This window comes from Centruroides vittatus, unplaced genomic scaffold (assembly GCF_030686945.1).
Source record: "Centruroides vittatus isolate TY-2023 unplaced genomic scaffold, ASM3068694v2 contig_2771, whole genome shotgun sequence".
NCBI classification, from domain to species: Eukaryota; Metazoa; Arthropoda; class Arachnida; order Scorpiones; family Buthidae; genus Centruroides; species Centruroides vittatus.
The window spans coordinates 31,063-52,931 of record NW_027121760.1 but is presented as its reverse complement, the minus strand read 5'-3'; the positions used below and the strand labels follow the sequence as shown (position 1 = coordinate 52,931).

General features: G+C 31.8%; 2 protein-coding genes and 1 long non-coding RNA gene across 3 annotated transcripts; 2 read left to right on the top strand and 1 right to left on the bottom strand.

Moving 5' to 3' along the window:
* Nucleotides 1-1,496: 1,496 nt before the first annotated feature.
* LOC136972063 (uncharacterized) lies at nt 1,497-2,075 on the top strand. Its single transcript, XR_010880278.1, has 3 exons — nt 1,497-1,662; nt 1,743-1,832; nt 1,938-2,075. It is a non-coding gene; the product is annotated as an uncharacterized lncRNA (long non-coding RNA).
* Nucleotides 2,076-4,019: 1,944 nt separating this feature from the next.
* Nucleotides 4,020-6,271, bottom strand: LOC136972062 (L-xylulose reductase-like). Its single transcript, XM_067266609.1, has 6 exons — nt 6,144-6,271; nt 5,425-5,522; nt 4,827-4,981; nt 4,450-4,657; nt 4,211-4,337; nt 4,020-4,141 (listed from the first exon to the last, which is right to left on the bottom strand). The coding sequence occupies exons 1-6, from the start codon at nt 6,193-6,195 to the stop codon at nt 4,038-4,040; spliced, it is 744 nt and encodes a 247-aa protein (XP_067122710.1). The 5' UTR covers nt 6,196-6,271; the 3' UTR covers nt 4,020-4,037.
* A 4,749-nt stretch (nt 6,272-11,020) lies between these two features.
* Nucleotides 11,021-17,006, top strand: LOC136972055 (uncharacterized protein CG3556-like). Its single transcript, XM_067266598.1, has 11 exons — nt 11,021-11,077; nt 11,327-11,424; nt 11,490-11,615; nt 12,327-12,446; nt 12,518-12,746; nt 12,823-13,073; nt 13,908-14,083; nt 14,722-14,917; nt 14,992-15,169; nt 16,274-16,401; nt 16,852-17,006. The coding sequence occupies exons 2-11, from the start codon at nt 11,355-11,357 to the stop codon at nt 16,917-16,919; spliced, it is 1,542 nt and encodes a 513-aa protein (XP_067122699.1). The 5' UTR covers nt 11,021-11,077; nt 11,327-11,354; the 3' UTR covers nt 16,920-17,006.
* The last annotated feature ends 4,863 nt before the right edge of the window (nt 17,007-21,869 follow it).

The following is a 21,869-nucleotide window of genomic DNA, read 5'->3' as shown; positions in this document are numbered from 1 at the left end:
AACTTGTGTATTATATACGACCATAATAAATATCACAAGGAGTATTATTGATTAAATGGAGTACAATAATTTAAATTAAAAATATTTTACAGCATATTGTTTATGTTTTATTCATATTAACCTAAATAGATTGATCATAATATATTCAAGAAAACTGCTCATTAGAATTTAATAGCAAATCCATTAAAAAATTAAACATCGACATTACATAATTATGGAAAGATTTCATTATCAAAATTTCTATTCCCATTAATCGTTCATAAATTACTAAACGGTGTAAGAAATTGAAGAGGAAAACACACTTAACATACACCTAAAATACGAAGCATTACACTTAGGTTAGGTATTAAAAATGCTACCTCCTTAGACAACAGTTTCGGGCTTCATTTATTAGGACAATATGTAGAAGATAACATAGAAGACACTTTTTGAGAATATCTTTCGATCTAATAGCTTTTAATTTATATTACTACACAAAATCTTTCGTTCTGAACTTGTAGAATGGGTAAGTTGAAAATGAAAATTTAATTCAATCATTTTCGAGTCGTTCCTAAAGCATTCTACTTTTTTATTATATTTTTCGAATTAATCGTAAAATATTACTATAGAAAATTGTATGGAATCTTATCCCGATGACATTTGTCTCGTTAGGCAATTCGATCCTTTTATTTCTGTGAGTGAAATTTTCGGATTGAACTCTATAGAACCTTGTAAATGCAGAAAGAGTAAAATATCTGCCTCTCTTTTCTCCAGTTTCGAAAGAATATTTGAAATATATGCATGGCTCGTTGTAGTATTTATTGCCATCATTTTTGTGGTCGATATTCCATGCGCTAGAATATTTCGTGTGTTCGAAGAGCACGCTTTTTATTCTAAACTCTTGCCGTTAACTTGTTCTTTGTACGTTGCCTCGCAATTCAGCATCGTGAAAAGAAAAAAGTTTAATTTTCATTATTCCATGCTCAAAAGTAGATACGAAGGTGAAGAAAAATGCCTTGATAAAGCTCAACCATACGTACTGATTTTCTTTTCGTACACAGTCGTTATACTCTCTTTGCTTGCCGTTTTAATGCCATTGATTGGTTATCCTTACGTTAACATTGGAAATAAATACAAAATTAGAGCCATTGGATGTTTGGTCGGTATCCAAATTTGGTTTATGGTAACATTTATTCATATATCCTCTGTGTTTGTTATAAGCACGCTCACTCTATTAGTCGTAACGAAAAGATTATCTAAAATCTCCTCAGAATTACAAATCGTAAATAATGCGACAAAATATTATCTCCAAAATCTAATTGAAAAGTTTATGGAACTATGGGAATTTTTTCAACAAGTAAACGAAAAATGGGAGCTTCTTTTACCTCTCATTTACATACATTTTGTATACGAAACCTGCTTTATTTGGTACGGAGTCCTTTTTGTAAGACGAATCCTATCGTTCGCCTAATTATGGCTGTAATTGCCTTACAATTATTAAGTTTAACTCTATTAGCCTGCTGGGGATTGTCGACTTTAACATCGACCGTAAGTAAAAATTAACGTAAACCCTTTCGTGATTTTTTTTATGAAAATGTAATAATATTGTTCCAGATATACGACAATTTCATCTCTGTCGAAAAGTATTTCTCTGCTCCTCTGACCTTAACATACAAGTTAAAGGTATAATATATTATACTTCTCTTATAATATCATACAATTTTTATTTTCATTGATATTTGAATTAAAATTTTTGATGTTAGGTCGTTTGCTTTATGAAGATATTTGGAGGATTGCCCATTGGAATATCCATAGGAGGATTTTTCTTCGTAAAAAAGAATTTCTTGATTCGGGTAACATATTATTTTGCTTGATGTATAAAATACTCAAAAACAAATGTTATCATAACTTAATTATAGGAAATTTATGGAAGAAAAAATTTTTTGTACTGTTTACAGGCAGCCAATGGATTTTATTCGGTCTTCTCGACCTTAATTCAAGTAACAGGAGTACTGGACAAAAACAAATGCACTTCAAAATTGCATCCAACTATCCGTAGCAACGACACAATTATTTAAAAAGATTTAGAATATATCACAGCAAATTAGAACAAATATATTTATTCATTCGTGCATCCAATGTAAACACAGCAAATTTTCTTTTTAATATCGGTATCACCGGCGTGACTTAGGACGTGACTTCAGGGGGTGCATTGGTGCCCAATGTATTAACTGGAAAGTAATTATTAAAAATAATCAATGTCGTATTAGTTAAGAAAAATTAATGTACATTTGCATGCTGATAAAAATTGTTTTGTGCATTAAAAGAAATTCATTATATTCTATTCTTTTTTCTCTCCTTCTCATATTTAATTGTTTTAGATTGGAAATGAAAGTACACCTCCTTGCACTTCGCTGCACTCTTGATTCTTACACACGCTACTTCTTTATAAATGTTCTTTATGCGATTTCTTAATTCCTCAAAGTTGGTAATCTTGAAAACTATTTTTTAAAATAATATTTATACAAGTTTTTCTCATAAATTCATATATATCTTGAACATTGTATAAACTTTTAGAAAGAAGAAATAGTTAATTGTATACAAAATATGCATTTACTCGTACATAATATACGATTTCGTAAATTGCAAAGTTGAAATGTTTATAATTAAATATATAAGATAAAATTTCGAATTTAATAGTTTTGAAATTCTTTTCGACCTGAAGACTAAGAGGAGTTTTTCTGCATTCCAATTAATACAAATTTAAGCGGTGCTATAATGGGTGGCCCTGTGACGTATGAGTCGATCCATCCAAAAATTTACTGAGACGACTCGGATACGAAGTCAAAATACCTAAGAACAGTAGATTGTTGGCCATACCGCCTCTGAAATTCAACCATCTAACTGTACTTAGCGTTTGTCTAAAAAATGTTTAGTGCAAGATCGTTTGCACTAAAACATGTGCAACAATTGCCCATGGTGTTGAGCGCCTAAGATCGTTGACATACGACCAAGAGTGTTTGGCCGGATGAGTAAACACCCAGGGTCATGGGAAGATAAGAACTTACTCCAGTTGCGACGTAAGAGACTTTCACGCCCAACGGACACTTGTGGTGTGAAGACTGTCATGTCTCGCAATGCCATTCTACTCATCCAACCGACATTGAATGCCCGGGTTTTATCTGTACATTATACTTTTTCTGTTAGCAATTGAGTCATGCCAGTCGTTCGTCTAACTTCTTCTAGGGAAAAATGTTTGAATTGAAATAACGTGACTTTCGCTTTGCACCAGAAGTTCGTATATAGTTAGTATATAATCAGAACCACCTACCCCTAATCTTACCATATCTTTTCTCGTCTTTCATCTATCTAATTTCAGTCTTGAGATTAATTAAGAAAAGACAGTGGGAATTTATACGTCTGCAACTTTTTCAAATCGCATCTCAATAAATATGAAGTACAAAATAGATGTTTGATTGTGAAAGGCATGATTTTATTTACCCATTTTGAGGCTTTACTCCTGTGCATTTTGTCTAAAATTTCTAAAGTTTTGCAGGAAGGTTTATTTATTGGAGGGCGTAATGATATTAAATTTTGGTGGTTCAAAATCCAGGAGGTAGGGAGATAGATGTCATTTCTCGACAGGGATCAGACTTAACTGTCAGTCTACTAAAGTAACGAAAAATTGCAAGACACTACTAAACAATGTAACGAAAAATTGCAGCCCGGAATTGTGACGACGTCACAATAAATAAAACAACGAGCAATTATTATTATTATCGTCGTTATAAAACAATTCTCTGTATCAAACTCTTAATATTAAATAAATTTAAAATTAAATAATAAATGTTTTTTTTAATTTTCTTTAACTCGATAAGTCGATTTCACTGTATTTAAAATATATTATAGATTATCAACAACCCTTGCTGACAACATCAAAATGAATTCTCTCGAAATCAACTTTTATTATTTATCCTAAAATATATAATTGAATGTTTTCTTATACAGAACTTGTAAATATATTAATCTAATATTCTTCTTGGTTTTTATTTTAATAATTACCACGTGCTATATCCTCCATCTATATTTAATATGGAAGCAGTGATATATTTCGCCATATCGCTCAACAAAAATATTACTGGATCGACTACATCATTTACTTCTAGGAAAGAAAGACATTAACAATTAATTCACTAGTTTATACACTATATATTAAAATTATCAAGCGTACCTCCAAATCTTTGTAAAGGAATCCTATTTAGTATAGTCTGAATGGCAGGTTTGCTGATATCTAATAGACCGGAGTCTTGAGCCATGTCTGTATCAATCAGACAAGGAGCAACAGCATTCACACGTATCTATAGAATATATAATACAAGATTTATAAACGTAGTTACTTATGACCGATGAACAGACTTATTACACATCCAGCCTATTTAATTAACTCATTCCATTTATGGAAATACTTACATTGTGTGGACCGTATTCAACAGCCATAGTTTTTGTCAATTGATTAAGAGCTCCTTTGGTTGATGAATATACGGATAATTCTGGAAAGGCAACGTTACCAACCACACTGGAGATGTTAACAATCGAACCCCCTATTCCCGACTTTTTCATCCCATTTGCGACTATTTGTGTGACATTTAATACAGCTTTTACATTAACGTCGAATAATCTAAGTTCAGATTGAAGCAACCATTAATTGTAAATTCAACATTAATATAAATAATTTATAAATTTTATATTAAAAATATGCGAAGAAAACACACATTATATTTATCCTTGAATTAAAATCTATTAAATATATATTTTATAAATAAAAATTAAATAATAAAATATTTTACTTTTCAAAAGAGGCAGCTGTAATATTGTCCAATAGTTCCAAAATTAAATTTGCAGCGGAATTTATTAAATAGTGAAAAGGGCCAAGTTGTGAAATTACTTTGAATGTTTGATTCCAATCAGATAGATCAACGGCAACAATTTCTATGGAAGGAACCTAGAGATACACCAATTACTTAATATATTTATCTCTGTTATGGATTATATAATACGTTATCTGTTAAAAATCTATAACAATAAATTGTATTATAAAAATTTAAAGTTTAAGCCAACTAACAGAACAGATAATATCCAGCATGAATTTCGCCAAGATCAACATGTACTTTATTTTAAAATAATTATCATTTCCCCAACTTCTGATCAGAATCGCTCTTGTTCCTCTAAGCACCACAAGGCTCAACATGTAATGTAACCAGTAAGATTCAATGTGATAATCCTCCATTTTGACTTTAAAAACACCATATCAGTGGCTGATATAAGGGAAAGACTGTAAGAGCTTAAGCCCTCCCATTAAACAAAAAAAAAAAAAAAAATTAAAATTTATTTGTTTAAACTACAATAATTTGCTATTATCTTAATAGTTTAAAAGAAAAATTTTACCTCACGCTTTAATGCTTCCAGATTAGATTGTGATTTGCTTACAGCTACAACATTCACTCCAAGTTCATTCAACTTTATTGCAATTCCTCTTCCGATGCCTAATACAGAAGAAAGTGTTTATCGATAATAAATAATTGAGTTTTACCGTTAATTAAAATACCGAGTGATCGTAATTAAAATTGTTCTATTCAACGCTATGTACAGAAATATTTATTTAGCGATCTAATTGCAACCAGAATCGGTATGGTGACATTTCATTACATTACGGAAGACATTTCCGTAAAAATAAAGTACCAAAATTTACCATTACGGCATTTACGGCGCTGCAAGCAACAAACATTTTATTTGTACAATTCACCTGATACTAGAAATCTGAGGAATGCAGAGAATACTGAAAATGTAAAACCCGAACGTGTTCAATGGGCCTCCTCTTAACAATTGATCCTCTGAGATGCTTCTCGTATACAACGCTCTCGTTAAGCCACTTCACTTTTTAAGTGTTTCCACAAATGAAACTACTTTTACGTTGCTTGCAGCGCTAAAAGTGCCATACTAGCAAATTTCGGTATTAATTACTTTACGGATATGCTTTTCGCACGTCCGAAATGTCACCATATCAGATTTGTTTACATTTAGACTGTTAAATATCTCTCTAGAAAGCTTGAATAGGGGTACTTTAATTAAAATTACCAGTATTTTAAAATATAATAAATAATTACCTCTACTCGCTCCCGTAACTAAAGCACGTTTCCCTTCAAAATTTAACTCCATGTTTAAGATGATTTTTTAACTAAGACCAGTTCATAAGAGGAAGCTACGAGAAGACTTGCTGAACAAGTCTTTTTTATTTAATCCCTTTTATCGTGCTATAATATCTCATCAAAAGTTCACTGACTGAAGGTCAACGTTTACCGTTGTTTATTGTCTATAAATAGGATAAAAATAAATAATAAATATCATATTTATTTATTGAACAATAAACATATAAAGTAAATAAATCTAATTTTAATTTTGTTTAGCTTTAGCATGTATTAAACTTATTCTTCTCCATTTTATACTTATCGAATATATTATTTTCTATCTTTTTTCCTCTCTCCTAAGTCAAAGTCTTCTTTAGATATTTCAGGAGAGGATATAAGTAAACCTCGGATACGTGATCTGCTACGAATAATTGATAATTACACGTAGCACATCACATGTAATTAATTATATTTGGAAGGTCATTGATTCAAAGTGAAAACAATTATCCCAAGATTAAATAATAATGGACGATATCCTAAAAGAAGATAGACTGAGAAGACTCGGGCGATATATGAAGATTGGTTAGATAGGAAGTGTTTCTTAGGAATTCGTGTTGTATAACTTGAAAGAGAGAAAAAAGATATATTTTGTCTGCCAGATTATTGTTTCTGGGTTCATTATCTCAACTTATTACAATAAAAATATGAGAAATGTGACTCTTTTCGTGAAAGGAGATCATTGTATAATTTTATCTTAACGAGAACTTACATAAAACAAAAGGGCTGTGTGTACACAGGGTGTTGCAAAAAAAAAAAAAAAAAAAAAAAAAAAAAAAAGTGATCTTCCTAGAAATGGGTGATAAAACTCCTCGAAATGAGCAAACAATGTAAAGTAAAATATTTTCAAATATTCGAAGATTAAAGTTGCAAATTCGAACCCACTTTTTCTGGTAATTATTCTATTTAAACTATCATTTTAAAGATAAACATTTATTGATCCCAACGTCTTAAAACAAGGGAAAAAATGCAATAGTTCCCATTTTATTTCGCTCAAAACTTTCAGTAAGAGACGTCTCCAGGTTATTTTAGAATCCCAGTTTGCCAGTTTAGAGGGGGAGGAATAACCGTAATGACAACGTTTTTTGTTATTGCTTTTCAATACGTCTTTCCATATTCAGTCGTAGGCAGCTCTGTAACAATATTGCCCATTGGACATCGTCATCATGACCCGCTGTATCTCGAAAACTATATAAATATTTACATTCATATTTATGTGGAGAATTCCTAAAATACGCTTGTCTTTATTAACGAGACTCTCCAACGTGATATAAGACTAACTTATTCTGACAATTTATCTAGTTTCAATTATAAAAATTTAACACATTTTCTAAGATATAAAGTTATTGATATATAAGTTACTATTAATATGAAGAGCAGGTGCATCACTATAATAATATAAATTCCATCATTGCAATAAATATAAATAAGCTTCAAAATATATTAAAATACTGTATATTATTCACAATTATTTAATAATCATCGTACAACAAAAAAAAAAAAAAAATGGTATTATAAAATATTGCACGCAAATTAAAAGCTTTTATTATAACTTTTTATTTTCTGAGAGTACTAAGGGCCATTTTTCCATATATATCGTGAGTTTCACTAGATATAAAATGGCGGCATCCGAGTGGTGAGGGATGGGACCGAAATATCTGGCACAGAATTTCCGCGAAAAACTATAAGGGTAGGCTGACGCCTTAACGGATATTGTCCCAACTCCTATCTATTCCCTCCCCCTCAACCACGAAAGTGTTTTTTCTCACTTTATCTTATTCCAGATGACTCTTCGATTCTATAACCTTCTTTCACTAAAATTCAATTAAAAATATAATTAAATAATTTTAGACTTACAACAATTTGTCTCGTCGGGGTTATCTGTGCAGTCCTCATAACCAGGGCTGTGGAGTCGGTAGATTTTTACACGACTCCGACACCGACCAGGGACGGACTTATTAACAAAGTAGGCCCGAAAATTCTGACGTCATCACGTGACCTCAGAATATTAGCACCAATAAATATAGTTCTAATAAAGATAGAACGTAGAAACTTTTTCATTTCAAAGCTAAAATATGCCTCTAAGTAATGAGTCAATACGATAATTTTTACTTTTCTGTTGTTATATATAACAGAGGAAAAGTGTAGCGATCGTTCAGAAAATGATCCCTCCCCAAATTTTTGCATTTTTGAACTCGGGGCGCCTCGAAATGTCGAGATATGCAAAAGATTCGGTTTTTTTCCTGTATGTACGAATGTTAGAATGTGTGGGAGGCACGATTTTAAATCGGAGTCGGATGGTTTAACGCAGGAGTTCTTTTCCTTTGTTGTAGGCCTATACTGTATAACAGCCGGGAAAGTAATAATGACGACGATTCCGATTACTTTTTTAAAAAATACAAAATAAAACGATTTTAAAAAATTAATTAAACATTAAAATTTGACACATCTACTGAATATGTAAGTTCGCATCTATTGACTTGTTTGATGATGGCATTGGTATTTGGTAAGCGTGTATGAATAAAAATAGTAAACACATTCTTAAACAAACAAAGTAGTTTAATAAAAATGTTGTACAGTACATAATATACGAGTATATTTGGTAATATATAAGTATACAGATACATTAAACTAAGTCAAGAATGGTAAAAAAAAAGAGGTTGCTTATTTTGCCACGTTGATTAATTTATTATTTTTCATCTCTGTTATAAACTGAATTACTCCTTACAAAAAAAATCACTTCTATTAAGTCAGCATTCACTGACGCTCTTAAATCATATTTAATAATTTTAAGAGCGGAAAATAAACGCTCTACCGAAACTTGTTTGGTGACAATGCTGTGACAATCAATGTTGTATTTTGGATAATGTCTGGATAGTGCAGTATTGCCGTTTTAACATCCAAACTCGAAGAGTAGTCAATGTGATTTATTTTTTCCAGTGCATAATAAATATCATCTTCAAATTTTGTAAGATTTCCTTTTCTGTATGTACTCATATTGGAACTCAAGCTTAATTTTGAGGGTAGAGACGAGTTTTATAAAAAAAATAAAAATAAAAAACTAGCGGACGAGCCAGATGTTGCTCGCGCAAAAAGTAACGATAACGAAGATTAAGATATTTAGATTATAGCCGATTTTACCCGTTTTCACTGGGTGCAAGAATTAGGTCCTCTCTCTTCCGAGACTAATTAGAGAATTTTTAGATAGATCTAAAAGTATGTTCGATTTTTCACGAAAACGCAAAATATCGCATCTAAAGTAGTACGGTAGAAACGGAGTTCTTCGGGGTAATCCTTAACCCTCTCCCCCCGCGAGAGGAATTTCGAAAAATCCCTTCTTAGTGTACATTCTTATGATTATCCTAACTGTGTACCAAATTTCAACTCTTAACCGTTTGAACTCTAAGCTTATCATTATTATTATTGCAATATATATTATTATTATTATTATTATTAACCCATCTCGATTATATTATAAGATTGTGAATGCTAATAACGAGTAAAATATTCATTAAGTCCGACCACACTGGAGATATGACACATGACCCCTTCTATGTCTCTACCCTGTCGACCTTTAATAAAGAACCAAAATTTAATAGCATTAATGCCCTTTATACACACGCTACTGTGCCAAATTTTGTTTCTTAAACTTTACTCATTCTGAGATATTGTTTAATAGTTCAGAACAGAATAAAGAAATTAAACAAAATAGACGCCAACATTCGCGCGTGGACCGCGAATTTTTCCCTTTATTTGACATTTTTTGGGTTCGAGAGATCTCCAAACGTATAGATTTGTAAAAAAAAAAAAAACTCGAAGAGTCAAATGTGACACGATTCAAATACTTTTTCGTTTTTTATATACATAACAAGTTGGGAAAGTAAATAGGAGTCCGAGTCGGGGGATTTTTGACGACTCCGACTCCGACTCCGGCTAAAATACCAAAACTCTACGACTCTGACTCCGACTCCAACTCCACAGCCTGCTTATAACCATTGCATGCCCATTTAAACTGTATGCATTTTCTGTTATTTTTGCATGTTTTATTCCTGGTTTTTCTTTGTTACGACATTCGCAATAATTTCTCGCCGTTTGTATTTCGAACCGGACTTCATTTCCTTTGCCAATATTCGATTGAAGTTCTCATCCGTATAATCTAATACCTGTTACATCTATTGTTCTTAATAAAACATTTAATTTCCAAACAGGAAAGACTTTATATGGAATTCGTCACATATCTTACGTTTACCTTATCGAAAACCCCTGAGAATTTTTCAGAGGGTGGTCCATTGAAGATACGTCGGGCAGGCATCATCTCTTACCACCCGACTCCCTATTGCGGGTCTGGCTAAACTCATGTGGGTATGCGAGCACGTGAAAGATATCTCTCCTACTGTCCACAAGGCAGAAAGTGTAAAAAAAAATTATACAAATATAGAGTCCATTATTTCAAACGATAAATTTAAATATAATGTTGTTAAGCGTTTCCATAAGGACGAATCGCGTGTTAATGTATCGAAAAGCAACATTATGTAATTACTAAAATATAATAAATTACCTTTAAGGCAAAGGTCAGCGGATGGAAGACCGCCGCTTTTCCTCGAGAAAAAGAGCGCCAATTACTGACCGTTAGATTTTGGTGCCGACTAATACATGTGGTAGACTCTGCCGGAGTAGATGACGTAACTCGTCTGACATCACTGCGACGTCACTAGTAAAGGCCTAGGCCTTGACTAGTGACGTCGTATGCAGGCCACTCGACTCATTTTGCATACATCAACCGTATACAATGTATGTACTGTACTACTACGCGACCGAAACAGGCTGAAGCAATAGCAAATTCAAGAGTGCAATCAGTAAGTAGTCCTGTGATTTTTTGTCTACAATTCGGTTTATACTTTTGCTTATAGCGTGGTATTTTAGTGACTTCTCTTAAAAAAAGAAAAAAAAAACGCGTGATGTATTTAAAGTGAATTTTTACTCTCTTTTCAAAATTCACATTGATTAGATTATTGATTAGAAGAAGCGTTGTGCGCTTCGTATTCTATTTACTTGATCAATACTGTCGCGATATTACGTAAAATAAGTTTTAGTTTCGTTTTCAGCCATTTTACTTCGTAATTGGCAACGAAGATGAAGAGTTTAATATTATTTTACGCATTGATTTTTGTGTTTAGTAAAACATATGCAGTTCCATTTGAAAGTAAGTACAGTGTTCAAAGTATTACAATAATATTTCTTTATTACTTACTTTATATAAATTTACAGGAAGATGTCGAAACGACCAATTTGAATGTAATGATGAAGCATGCATCAGTAAAAGTAATTGGTGCAATTATAACCGTTATAACAGTCGTTGCAGTGATTATAGTGACAGAAGACACTGTGATTTACGTATGTTTCTATTGTTATTAAAGTTTCTTTTGTGTTTTAAAATTAAGTAATATTTAGTCGTGAAAAATGCATGGAGTATTTCTGAAATCGTGGCATAACCGGGATTTAAGTTTGATTAAGGCTGCCAAATTACTTTAAATTATAAAAGCAAATGTTAAAAGAAAGCTCGATTTTATCAATAATCAGCACTTTCTGATAAAGAGCACTTAAATAAAACGTTAGTCGCTTCTGTGTTTAATAAAGAAAAATACAAATATTAAGCTATAAAAAAAATTATCACGTGTTTACTATTTTTACAAAATTTACCTGTAAAAAATATCATTTTACCGGTATATTTACTAATTCACTATTTTATCCGATTACCGGTAATGCGATTACATAACCGCAAGCAAACAAACCGCTGTTTTACGATTTAAAATTCATTAAAAATCAATTTCGTCTATCGTATTTAAGTCGAATATAAATGAGAATTTAAGGTATTTTGCACAGTATTGGAGGTATAATGGTATAAAGCAACACGACACAAGGATAGTCTGCCAAGATGGGCCTGTTGGGAAGAGTTTCTAAAGGAAACTGACTCCTATTTAGGTTTTAGAAACCCGAATTAAACGCAGAAAACTCCACGCGATCATGCTAGAACCCGAGACGAATTATTAAATGAATTATTAAATTTCAAAAGATTTTATTTTTATATCTTTAATTCGTTCGCAGGTTACCCCAGATGCGCTGAAGATCAAACCTATTGCAAAAACAACGGAAAATGCATACCATTTAAATGGGCATGCGATGGATATAAGGACTGCACGGATAACTCAGACGAAACAAATTGCTGTAAGTCCGAATACAAGTATTAATTATTAATTGATGTTATTTAGTTAATGATATTTTAAATTGTATTTTAGTGAGAGAAGGTTATAGAGTCGAAGATTTACCTGGAGTAAGAGAAAGTAAGGATAAAGCCCTTTCGTGGTTGAGAAAACAAAGAAAATTAGACGGGGGTTGGGGTAAAGATACGAGTCGGGCCATTGTGGCACTTCGTCTTTCCGAAGAACTCGACGTATATTCTGCTAATGTAACGTATCAATTAATGTTTACGCAACTGAAACTTCAACTTTCTCAAATGTTGCTGATGTAATAATATACGAAAAACGTTTTTATTTGTTGAATTATATAATTTTATATCTAAGAAAAAAATTATTGTTTTTAGGAACGACATGAAAGACATCAAGAGTTATGAAATCGCATCTTTCGTTAATTCGTTACTTGCTATTTGTTCTAATCCGAAAAATTTTCAAGAATTCGATTTAGTGGGTTTATTGAAAGAAAGAATTGAAGAGCACGAATCGATGAATCCTGCAATCGCGTTGGCAATATGCAATTCTAATCAAACCATTCCACCGAATGAAATGAAAAAACTAGAAGAGACCTTGCATAAAAAAAGCTTTCCTCACTGGATAGGTAATTAATATATCATTTATCTGTTTAGAGTATATTTAAAGTAAAATAATAGTTATGAATTACATTTTTAAATGCTTTAAATTTTAAGAAGAATACCGCTCTGCATGGCCGGGATTAAACCGGAGCTGTAGTTTATAGCGCAAATTCTATCGGCTCCTCCCTTACCACTCGGATGACACTATTGTGGATTCGGCTGGATCCACAATATCTATGGGAAAAATGCCTTTTTAGTGCTTTGAAATAAAAAAAAGTTAAGAAAAAACACTATTAATTTGCATGAAATATTTTAAAATACGACGTTTTCGGTTGTACGATTAATTATTAAATAATTTTAAATAATACTTATTAATAGTATTGTTTACAAAGCTAGTACAAAGTTCACATTAATTAAAATGAATTTGTGTTCCTTTTTTCGTGTATTTAAAAAGGGCATAAAACTATTCCTTCTTCATCTATGCTTTCTCAATTTTCTCAAAAAATTACTAGAATGGTTAATGTTTGTTTTTATTAATTTTAATACATTTTGAAGCCTATTCACGTTATATACACCTTTTCTTCATATTAATAGTAACTTATATATTAATAACTTTAGTAAATCTTGTCAGAATAATTTAGTCTTCTTTTATTCCCTAAACTCTTCTCTAACCTTTGTTTCTTCTCTTCTTTTACGTTGGAGAGTCCCATTAATAAAGAGATCCACAATGTTTTTATGTAATTCTCCACATAAATGTAAATATAACTCTTATAATTATCTTATATTTACTCCGTCACTTTTCATGATATATTTAAACTATAATTTACAAATAAGTAATTCACTTCTTAACTTTTATTTAGATTCTCAAACATATGCTGTGATGGTATTTTCCTGTCTTAAAAATCGCATGAAGCAATTTCCATCACTTCGTAAATACAAGTTTTTAGATTTTAATAAAGCGATGAGAAACTTATCAAAATTGCAAAACGAAGACGGTTCTTTCGGTAATAAATATACAACAGCCCTTTTCCTTCATGTAAGTTCTTGTTAAGATAAAATTATTATAAGAATCTCCGCTTTTACGATAATAAAACATTGTTACGAAGAGAGTCATATTTCTCATATATTTATACCGACTAAATACATCTTTTCTTCTATCTTCGGGGTTATACAACCGTAACAAGCACTTTTTGTTTAACCTATCTTCATCTCTCAATCTTATATCCTCTCAGTCTATCTTCTTTTAGAATATTGTCCATAAATTACCTGATGCTTTTATTATAGTTTTCAACTTACTGTATTATCCCACTCCCCGTAACGCTCAGCACATACTCACCCCCAAAATTATGTAACGTACAACAGAAATTCCCTTCGTTGTATTAATGATACAACAGAAATTCAATTCGTTGTATTAGTGATGCAAGAGAAATTCCCTTCGTTGTATTAATGATACAACAGAAATTCTCTTCGTTGTATTAATGATACAACAGAAATTCCCTTCGTTGTATTAGTGATGCAAGAGAAATTTCCTTCGTTGTATTAATGATACAACAAAAATCCAAATACTAACCCCCTTCGTTGTATTAATGATACAACAGAAAATTTATCGTTCGTAAAAGCGGTATTATTTCTATATTTATCAATTGTTACTGATATTGATGTGATACAAAACAGGCTTTATTCTCTATTGATAACCACGTAACCAAGGACAAAGAATGGAATGTAACGGCTGCTATTAATTACCTTCTGTCGCATCAAAAAAATGATGGTTCCTTCGGAGATGTTTTATCAGCTTATTTGATACTTCCAATACTGAATGGAAATACATTTGTTAATTTGGGGAGTCTCAATTGCAGTATAACCCAAACACGTTTGTATTTTTATTTCTTTCACTTTACATAGTTTTGAAATCAAATCGGTAACTTTATTCTTAATCAATTGCAGATAACTTAACAATTGAAGAAGAAATTGAATCTAGAAGAATTGGAAAACATCGTGTAAATTATTATATCTTCGTTGGAGAGAACAAAGATATTAGTTTTAGTCTTTCTCTTAATATAGCCATTAATTCGACGTTTTTTGAAGTCATGCAATCAGCTGCACAATTGGATGATAAATTTAGGTAATTTTTACGAAAATCTTTCATAGTGTTTCAATTGTTGTCTGATGCAATAATTAATTATGAACCCAATCTATATATATAATCGAGACGAGTTGATAATAATAATAATAATAATAATAATCAGCGCAGTGCCCAAACAGTTAGGAGTTGAAAGTTGAAATTTGGTACACAGTTAGGGTACGTCACAAAAACGCACACTAAGAAGGGATTTTTCGAAATTCCTCTCCACGGGGGAGAGGGACAGGATTAAAGCGTAACACTTCCATTAACAATGGGAGTGTTAAGTAACAATGGAAGTGATACGTAACAATAAAAGTGTTAAGAGAAAGTGACATGCAAGTCGCAGATGCAGTTTTTTCGTTTTAGCAGAAAATCGAACATATTTTTAGACCAATCTAAAAATTCTTTAATTAGTCTGAAAACAGGAGGACCCAATTCTTGCATTCTGTGAAAACGGGTAAGGCTGACTATAACGTAATAATCTTATTCTTCGCTATCGTTACTTTTTCCCGAGCAACGCCGGGCCTATCTGCTAGTTAGAGTATAATTTTGTATGTAAAATAATGTGTTATTAAATCACAGATAAAAATGATTATTATCAATGATAAAGCTTTTATTAAAATGTGTTTATAGTCTGAGTAAGATAAAACAGGACTGGGCCATTCAAAGACGGACTTTTTCTAATCACTTTGTATCCTTTTTTTTTTACACTGAGAACTAAATTTCGGGGCCTCTTTTGTCCGGGAATCCTTTCTGATTCCTCTCTATCTGGGCCATTTGTTTTGTATACATATAATTAAATGTAGGCATATTGTATCGGGTATTCTACACTTTTTCTCTTCGATTAATGCTAGTTTTTATCCGTATTAAAAAAATATAACGTTTAGATGTAACATATATTATAGTTAAATGAGAAACAAATAATTAATTCATGTGATAGAATAAATAACTATAAATTACCTTAGAACTAGTAATCATGTAACATCAGTTGGCATAAAATCACTCAGAACTCTGGTTTATCTTACAGATTGCTACAAGTTTTTTGTAATAATTAATGAAATTTATGCAAGTTTCGTATTTAAAAGTATTTATAATGTCTTCCAGATTCAAATACGTCGATTATCCATGGGGTAAATACGTTTATTACCTATTTGGGTTAGTTAATCATCCGGAAGAAATGAATTATTGGCAATTGTTTAAAGATTCAGAAAATGAAACAACTTTACAGCAACGTAAGTATGTTCGTGCTTTGATATACATTTCTATATATTTCAATATTTGCCTACTTATTCCAATTGATCTAAATCTCAATACATTTAGCAAAGAACGTTCAGAACGGCCACAAAAGCCCCCTCCATTCTTTAAACAAATTTTAATTAATTTTTGCCATACTTTTTTGTACATATTCTTTCTTGTTGACGATTGGAAGTTGCTAAAGCAGTCTCCAATAACTATTTATAGATGATTAATTTTTATAAAGTGCAATTAATAAAGTTCCTCTTTCATAATTCCGGAAGCGAATTGTGGAATACAGTAGTTAAGGATATTATTTTATTTATTTATATGTACAATTACTACTCTCGTATTGCGTTTCTAATATAGGATTTATAGAATTAAAGTCCACATTCGACAATGATTTGATTATTTATATAATTATCTAATTTATTTTTTAAATTTTTCAGCACCCGACAAAGTGATTCCTGGAGAAAAGGAGACTTACATTTACTGGTATAAATCAGTAACTAATTAAACGTATCATGCAAAATTCTTAATGTCTTTGACATTGTTTGCTTCGTTTGCTAAATATACTATTGAGAGTTTCGAATTTTTAAACTTAGACACATCTTATATACACATCACTAAAGCAATTGTAGGTGTAAGAAACTATGAGAATACTGTTAGGTATTTACTTCTTCATGTTAATAATTCTTTAAAATATTAATTCGTAATTTCTATGACATAATAGTAATTTAATAAAGACATTTCTTTATTTCAGTTTTTCCATTTTTATGTTTAGAATATATAAATAAATTTCCTTTACTTATTTCATGATTTATATCCCCTTTTGTTTTACCTTAACAATCTTCTTGTCTGTTTTGCAAGTTTTAGGATATTGTTATAGTGTATAATCCGTGTTAGCGTTAAAAATAAATCAAATTTCCTTCTCTTAGTCAGTTTTACCAGCTAAAAAATAGCTGAAAAATCCTATTATGCAAAATAATAGTTAATTAAACGCATTAGAATGACTATAAAATCCAGTGATTGACTCTGACAAAGATTTCCAAGCTTGGTTCAACGACGACGGTGCTTGCGAGGGCGATAGTTTTAATTGTTTAGTATTAGCAGTGGCGTGCCGTCATTGGAAGCGATGGAAGCGCCGATTCCACCTTCCAATGACCTTCCCTTGTAGTTTATAAAATATAAATTTTCATATTTTAACGTACTTTGAATTAATTAAAATTAATATTTTATTATAACTGCATTATGTATCTTTTACAAATTTCTATACTACATGTGAAAAAAACGATAAGATTGCTATTGTATATTCGAATAATTCAGTGGCGGAAGGAATGTCGAAACCGGGTCAGTTTCCAATCAGCCAGATTATATAGGCATTGGCACATGCGGTCTACAGAGCACCAACATCACCCGGTTTAGCTGGTGGATGCTTCACACATAAAGCTTCTAATTTTATATCCCGGACCGGTTGTGGGCTGTTAGCCGCCTGCCTGCTAGATATTCGGCTGCCCTTGCCCGATTATGTGAATCATGAGCAGACTAGATCAACGGCGGGCAACCCTGCGGGCCAGCTACGGCTCGCGAAAAGTTTCTATCCGGACCACGAGATCTTTAATAGATTATTAAATTGGAAAAATAACTAATTAATAGTTATTTTTCCAATTCTTTGTAATTTTCGAAAACGATAAGAGAAATAAATGTAGTAATTAACTTTTCATTTATTTATTTCATATTTGCAGACTAAAAAAATTACGAGTCACAAGAAGGCATCAATTAACTACTACGGCCTGCGGAAAAAAACGTAAAATTTATTCTGGCCCATGTTATAAAAAAGGTTGCCCACCCTAGACTAGATTTATAACTTAACCCAACCGATAGGAGTTTACTGGCATGTTTTTATGATAGTTCTGTATAGTTGACAGGAGTTTTAAAAAAATCCATTAAAATATTTGATATATTTATTCTGCATTTATTCTGCTCTCCCATCTTATATTACTTATGGATTTCAATGTTAAACCGGTGATATTACGATTTAGTATGTCCCATCTGTAAGGGGATGCAGAAAAAACGTGTACAGTTCTAGTACTGTACAGTGTTAAAAAATTAACTGTTACTTTGGCAGCATCATTTACAACTAAATTTAATGAATGAGACGTACAAGGTACAAAAAAAGCTCTAGAATTTATTTTCCTTAAATTTACGATTTATATATCCGTTGTCATAAAAATTTGTCTTTCCACTGTTTTCCCAAGACTACAAATATTCAGGTACAAAGTAACTGGTTTTGACTTATTTCTACTTAAGTAGTTAAATAATTAAGCGATTGGGGAATTAGAAACATAAATAAAACCCTGATGAAAGAGCCGAAATTTTACTTAACATATTTAGATTTTTACAGCTATGGCGAGAAACGTTTAAAATCGATTTTACAAGAAGAGGAGTGGTCCGTCCGGATATGTCGGTCCCCGTCCCTCACCACCCGGCCGCCCCATTGTGGGCCTGGCCAAACCCATAATGGGCTTGCTATATGAGGCCCTCTTAGTGCCCACTGGGCGGAAAGAGTTACAAAAAAAAAAAAAAGTTTAAAATCTACAACAACCCCGTAGCGTCCTTTGATATATACTAGTGATGCGACAAAAGAGGCATTTGACATTGACCGGTATCGGCACCCTCGGGATTTGGCACGCACACACCTACCTGGACCGTCTCTGATTCCATTCGTTAGCCACTCGTAGGGAGCTATTTCACTAAGTGGATTGTTTTAAGATTTAAAAAGTAAAGAATATTTTGTTATTTTTATGTACGTTTCTTCACAAAGTTATATTTAATTATAAGTTTCTTTAAAAGTATATTCATACAATTGAAGAATTTTTTGTACTAGGCATGTATATTCATAACACATTTTGTTTTACCAAGTAAGTTTTTCTGATAATTTTAATTTTAGCCCTTATATCGTGGCTAGTGATTCAAAAATTTATTTTAAAAAAGTTTTGGCTCAAGACCGTATAATGAAAAAGAAAACATTATTAAAAGAGAATGACTAATGCCTAAATTAAATATAAATACGTCAACAAAAAATTTCGACATTTTGACGATAAAATTTATGACGAATGACGATTCTTTCGTAAAATTGAAGCAATTTGGAAATCAAAGCGAAATGGAATTTAACATTGGTAGACAATATAAAATAAATATTGAAAATTATAACAAAATAATTACGATTAATAGGTATATCTAAATTAATAGATGTTATATGTTTTTTCTCAAAGCAAGAATTGGCATTTAGAGGACATAGGGAATTTATTGAATCTAATAACGGAGGTAATTATATTGAACTTTCTTATTTATTAAGTACGTCGGATAATCTATTAAAAATACATTTAAAGAAGTATGCGGTTTTTACTAGCTTATCGAACAAACGAATACGAACGGGCCCTGACGCGCAATTAATTGGTTGCCCCTGTAAGTCGGCTTCTTACAGAAACATAGCTTCCCTATCATCGAATGTCACGGCACGCCACTGGTGACTACTGATATAAGACACTAGATTACTGGATCAAATTTCATCCGTTATTATTAAATACAGAACATCTTCAATATATGTCATACTTAAGTTTCTAAAACGCGTAGTGAACGAAATGGTGTACATCGAATATCAATTTCTCACAGAAATAATACATTATGTCAGAGATATGATACATTGCCGACCAACTAAAAATAATTTATGTGCGAGTGTCTAGTGTACAATAAGAAACTGTTTATATGGAAGTATCGCTACTTGTTATGCTTTCAAGACCTAGTATAAACAAGGCGACGGCCGGATGTTTGAACGGTTAAGACTTCAGTCTTCGGGAGGAATTCGCGATGCACAACACCACGACAGTCGAAGAAAACACTCAACACGATCTTGATTTTTGACTGACTTTGACGTGGTCTTTCGATCTTGTTTCACATTTTGAATGCCATTCACTCGATTGTTGAACTGTTTCGGTGTCGAAAGCGTTGATCCATGTTTCATCACCCGTAATGATATGTTTTAAGAACGAGTCGCCTGGAGAAAACATTTACTCAGCCACTTGAACACGTTGTTTTCGAAAAAAAATTCAACGTTTTTGGCACAACTCGAGAAGCTACGCGCTGAAAGCCCAAATGATCTTTAAAGTGTGATAAAATGTGCATAAATATTGAATAAAAACGGCGTTTTCAAAGTTGCAATTACAATGTTTCAAATATAATTAAACACTTATTGTGAGTTCCATTATATTTGAAATAGTTTATGCCGAGAAAAGAATTTACGTATTTTACTGTAATTCACCTTTGCTCCGCTACACGATGCTGGAAAGCATCACTGCCCATAATTTAATCGAACAAAATATTTTATGAAATATCGACGATTTCTAAATTTCTACTTTCTTGTGATTAGAAAGGGCATTAAATTTTATTTTACTTTCACTTCTGTTTCCAAAAGTAGAAACGTTCTGTAGTTTGGGCTTTATTTGCTTAACAGCAGCAGCGCGGTTTTAATAGTTTAATTTGCAATACAATTACAAAATACAGTTGCTTTGGTATAAATGCAGCATGAATGAAGTGGTTGAGAACTTATGAGAGATATAGACCATGCCATAGGAGTAAAAAGTCAAAGGAACCGAAGGTCTACATGTGATTATTCGCGAGTTTTAGTTTCCTGAAATAGACCTATCTAAAATTTTGAATACTCTCAAAAATGTGATAAAATTTAAATATGAAAAAATCTGGAACTATTTCTCAAAACAATGCTAAAAATCAACTGTTTTCCATTTTACTAGAGACGACTAAAAACTTATAAAACACGATAAACGCCATTACACTGGGGTATGATCGGAGGGAGTCACGCTGCGCGCTGTCTTAAGTCTATTGCATGCAGCCCAACACCAAAAACTTTGAATGCGAATATCTCGCCAAAAGTCACAGAGATGTGGTTGGTTTAACTTGTTTGGTTGTCTAGGGCGGGTCAAAACTCCTCATTCAAAACTGCAATTTTATTCAATTTAAAAGCGGAAAAGTTGTACAGTACCTACTTTCAAACTGACTGTTAAACATAGATAACCTGCAGACTATTCATAGAAAATTGCGATAACAGGGCTGTTGTAACAGCATTATAGGACCCTGGGACTGCCTACATAACAGGCAGGTGATCGGAAAATTAGTGTTAAATTCTGCTCTGTCCATAATAGGATGGAGGCCGCTGAGCAACTGCCCATCCTGCCCATGCGTTGAGACGGTACTTTAAACTTTAGTTGCCATTGTTTCTAGAATGTTTTTAGAAGTGATTACGATATGAAATTCTTCTGTATCAGAAATATTGATAATTTTATTTTAGGTATTTAATAAATACAAATATTTTACTTTTAACAATATAATTATTATATTAATTTTAATATTATATATTTTATTAAAATTTTAATAATATATTTTAATAATA

Coding starts and splice junctions, on each gene's coding strand:
- LOC136972062 (XM_067266609.1), bottom strand. CDS start 6,195: ATGGAGTTAAATTTTGAAGGGAAACGTGCTTTAGTTACGGGAGCGAGT. Junction 5,523..6,143: donor AGTTACGGGAGCGAGTAGAG/GTAATTATTTAT, acceptor CTTCTGTATTAG/GCATCGGAAGAGGAATTGCA. Junction 4,658..4,826: donor ACAGCTGCCTCTTTTGAAAA/GTAAAATATTTT, acceptor ATCTGAACTTAG/ATTATTCGACGTTAATGTAA.
- LOC136972055 (XM_067266598.1), top strand. CDS start 11,355: ATGAAGAGTTTAATATTATTTTACGCATTGATTTTTGTGTTTAGTAAA. Junction 11,425..11,489: donor ATATGCAGTTCCATTTGAAA/GTAAGTACAGTG, acceptor ATAAATTTACAG/GAAGATGTCGAAACGACCAA. Junction 15,170..16,273: donor CAATTGGATGATAAATTTAG/GTAATTTTTACG, acceptor AATGTCTTCCAG/ATTCAAATACGTCGATTATC.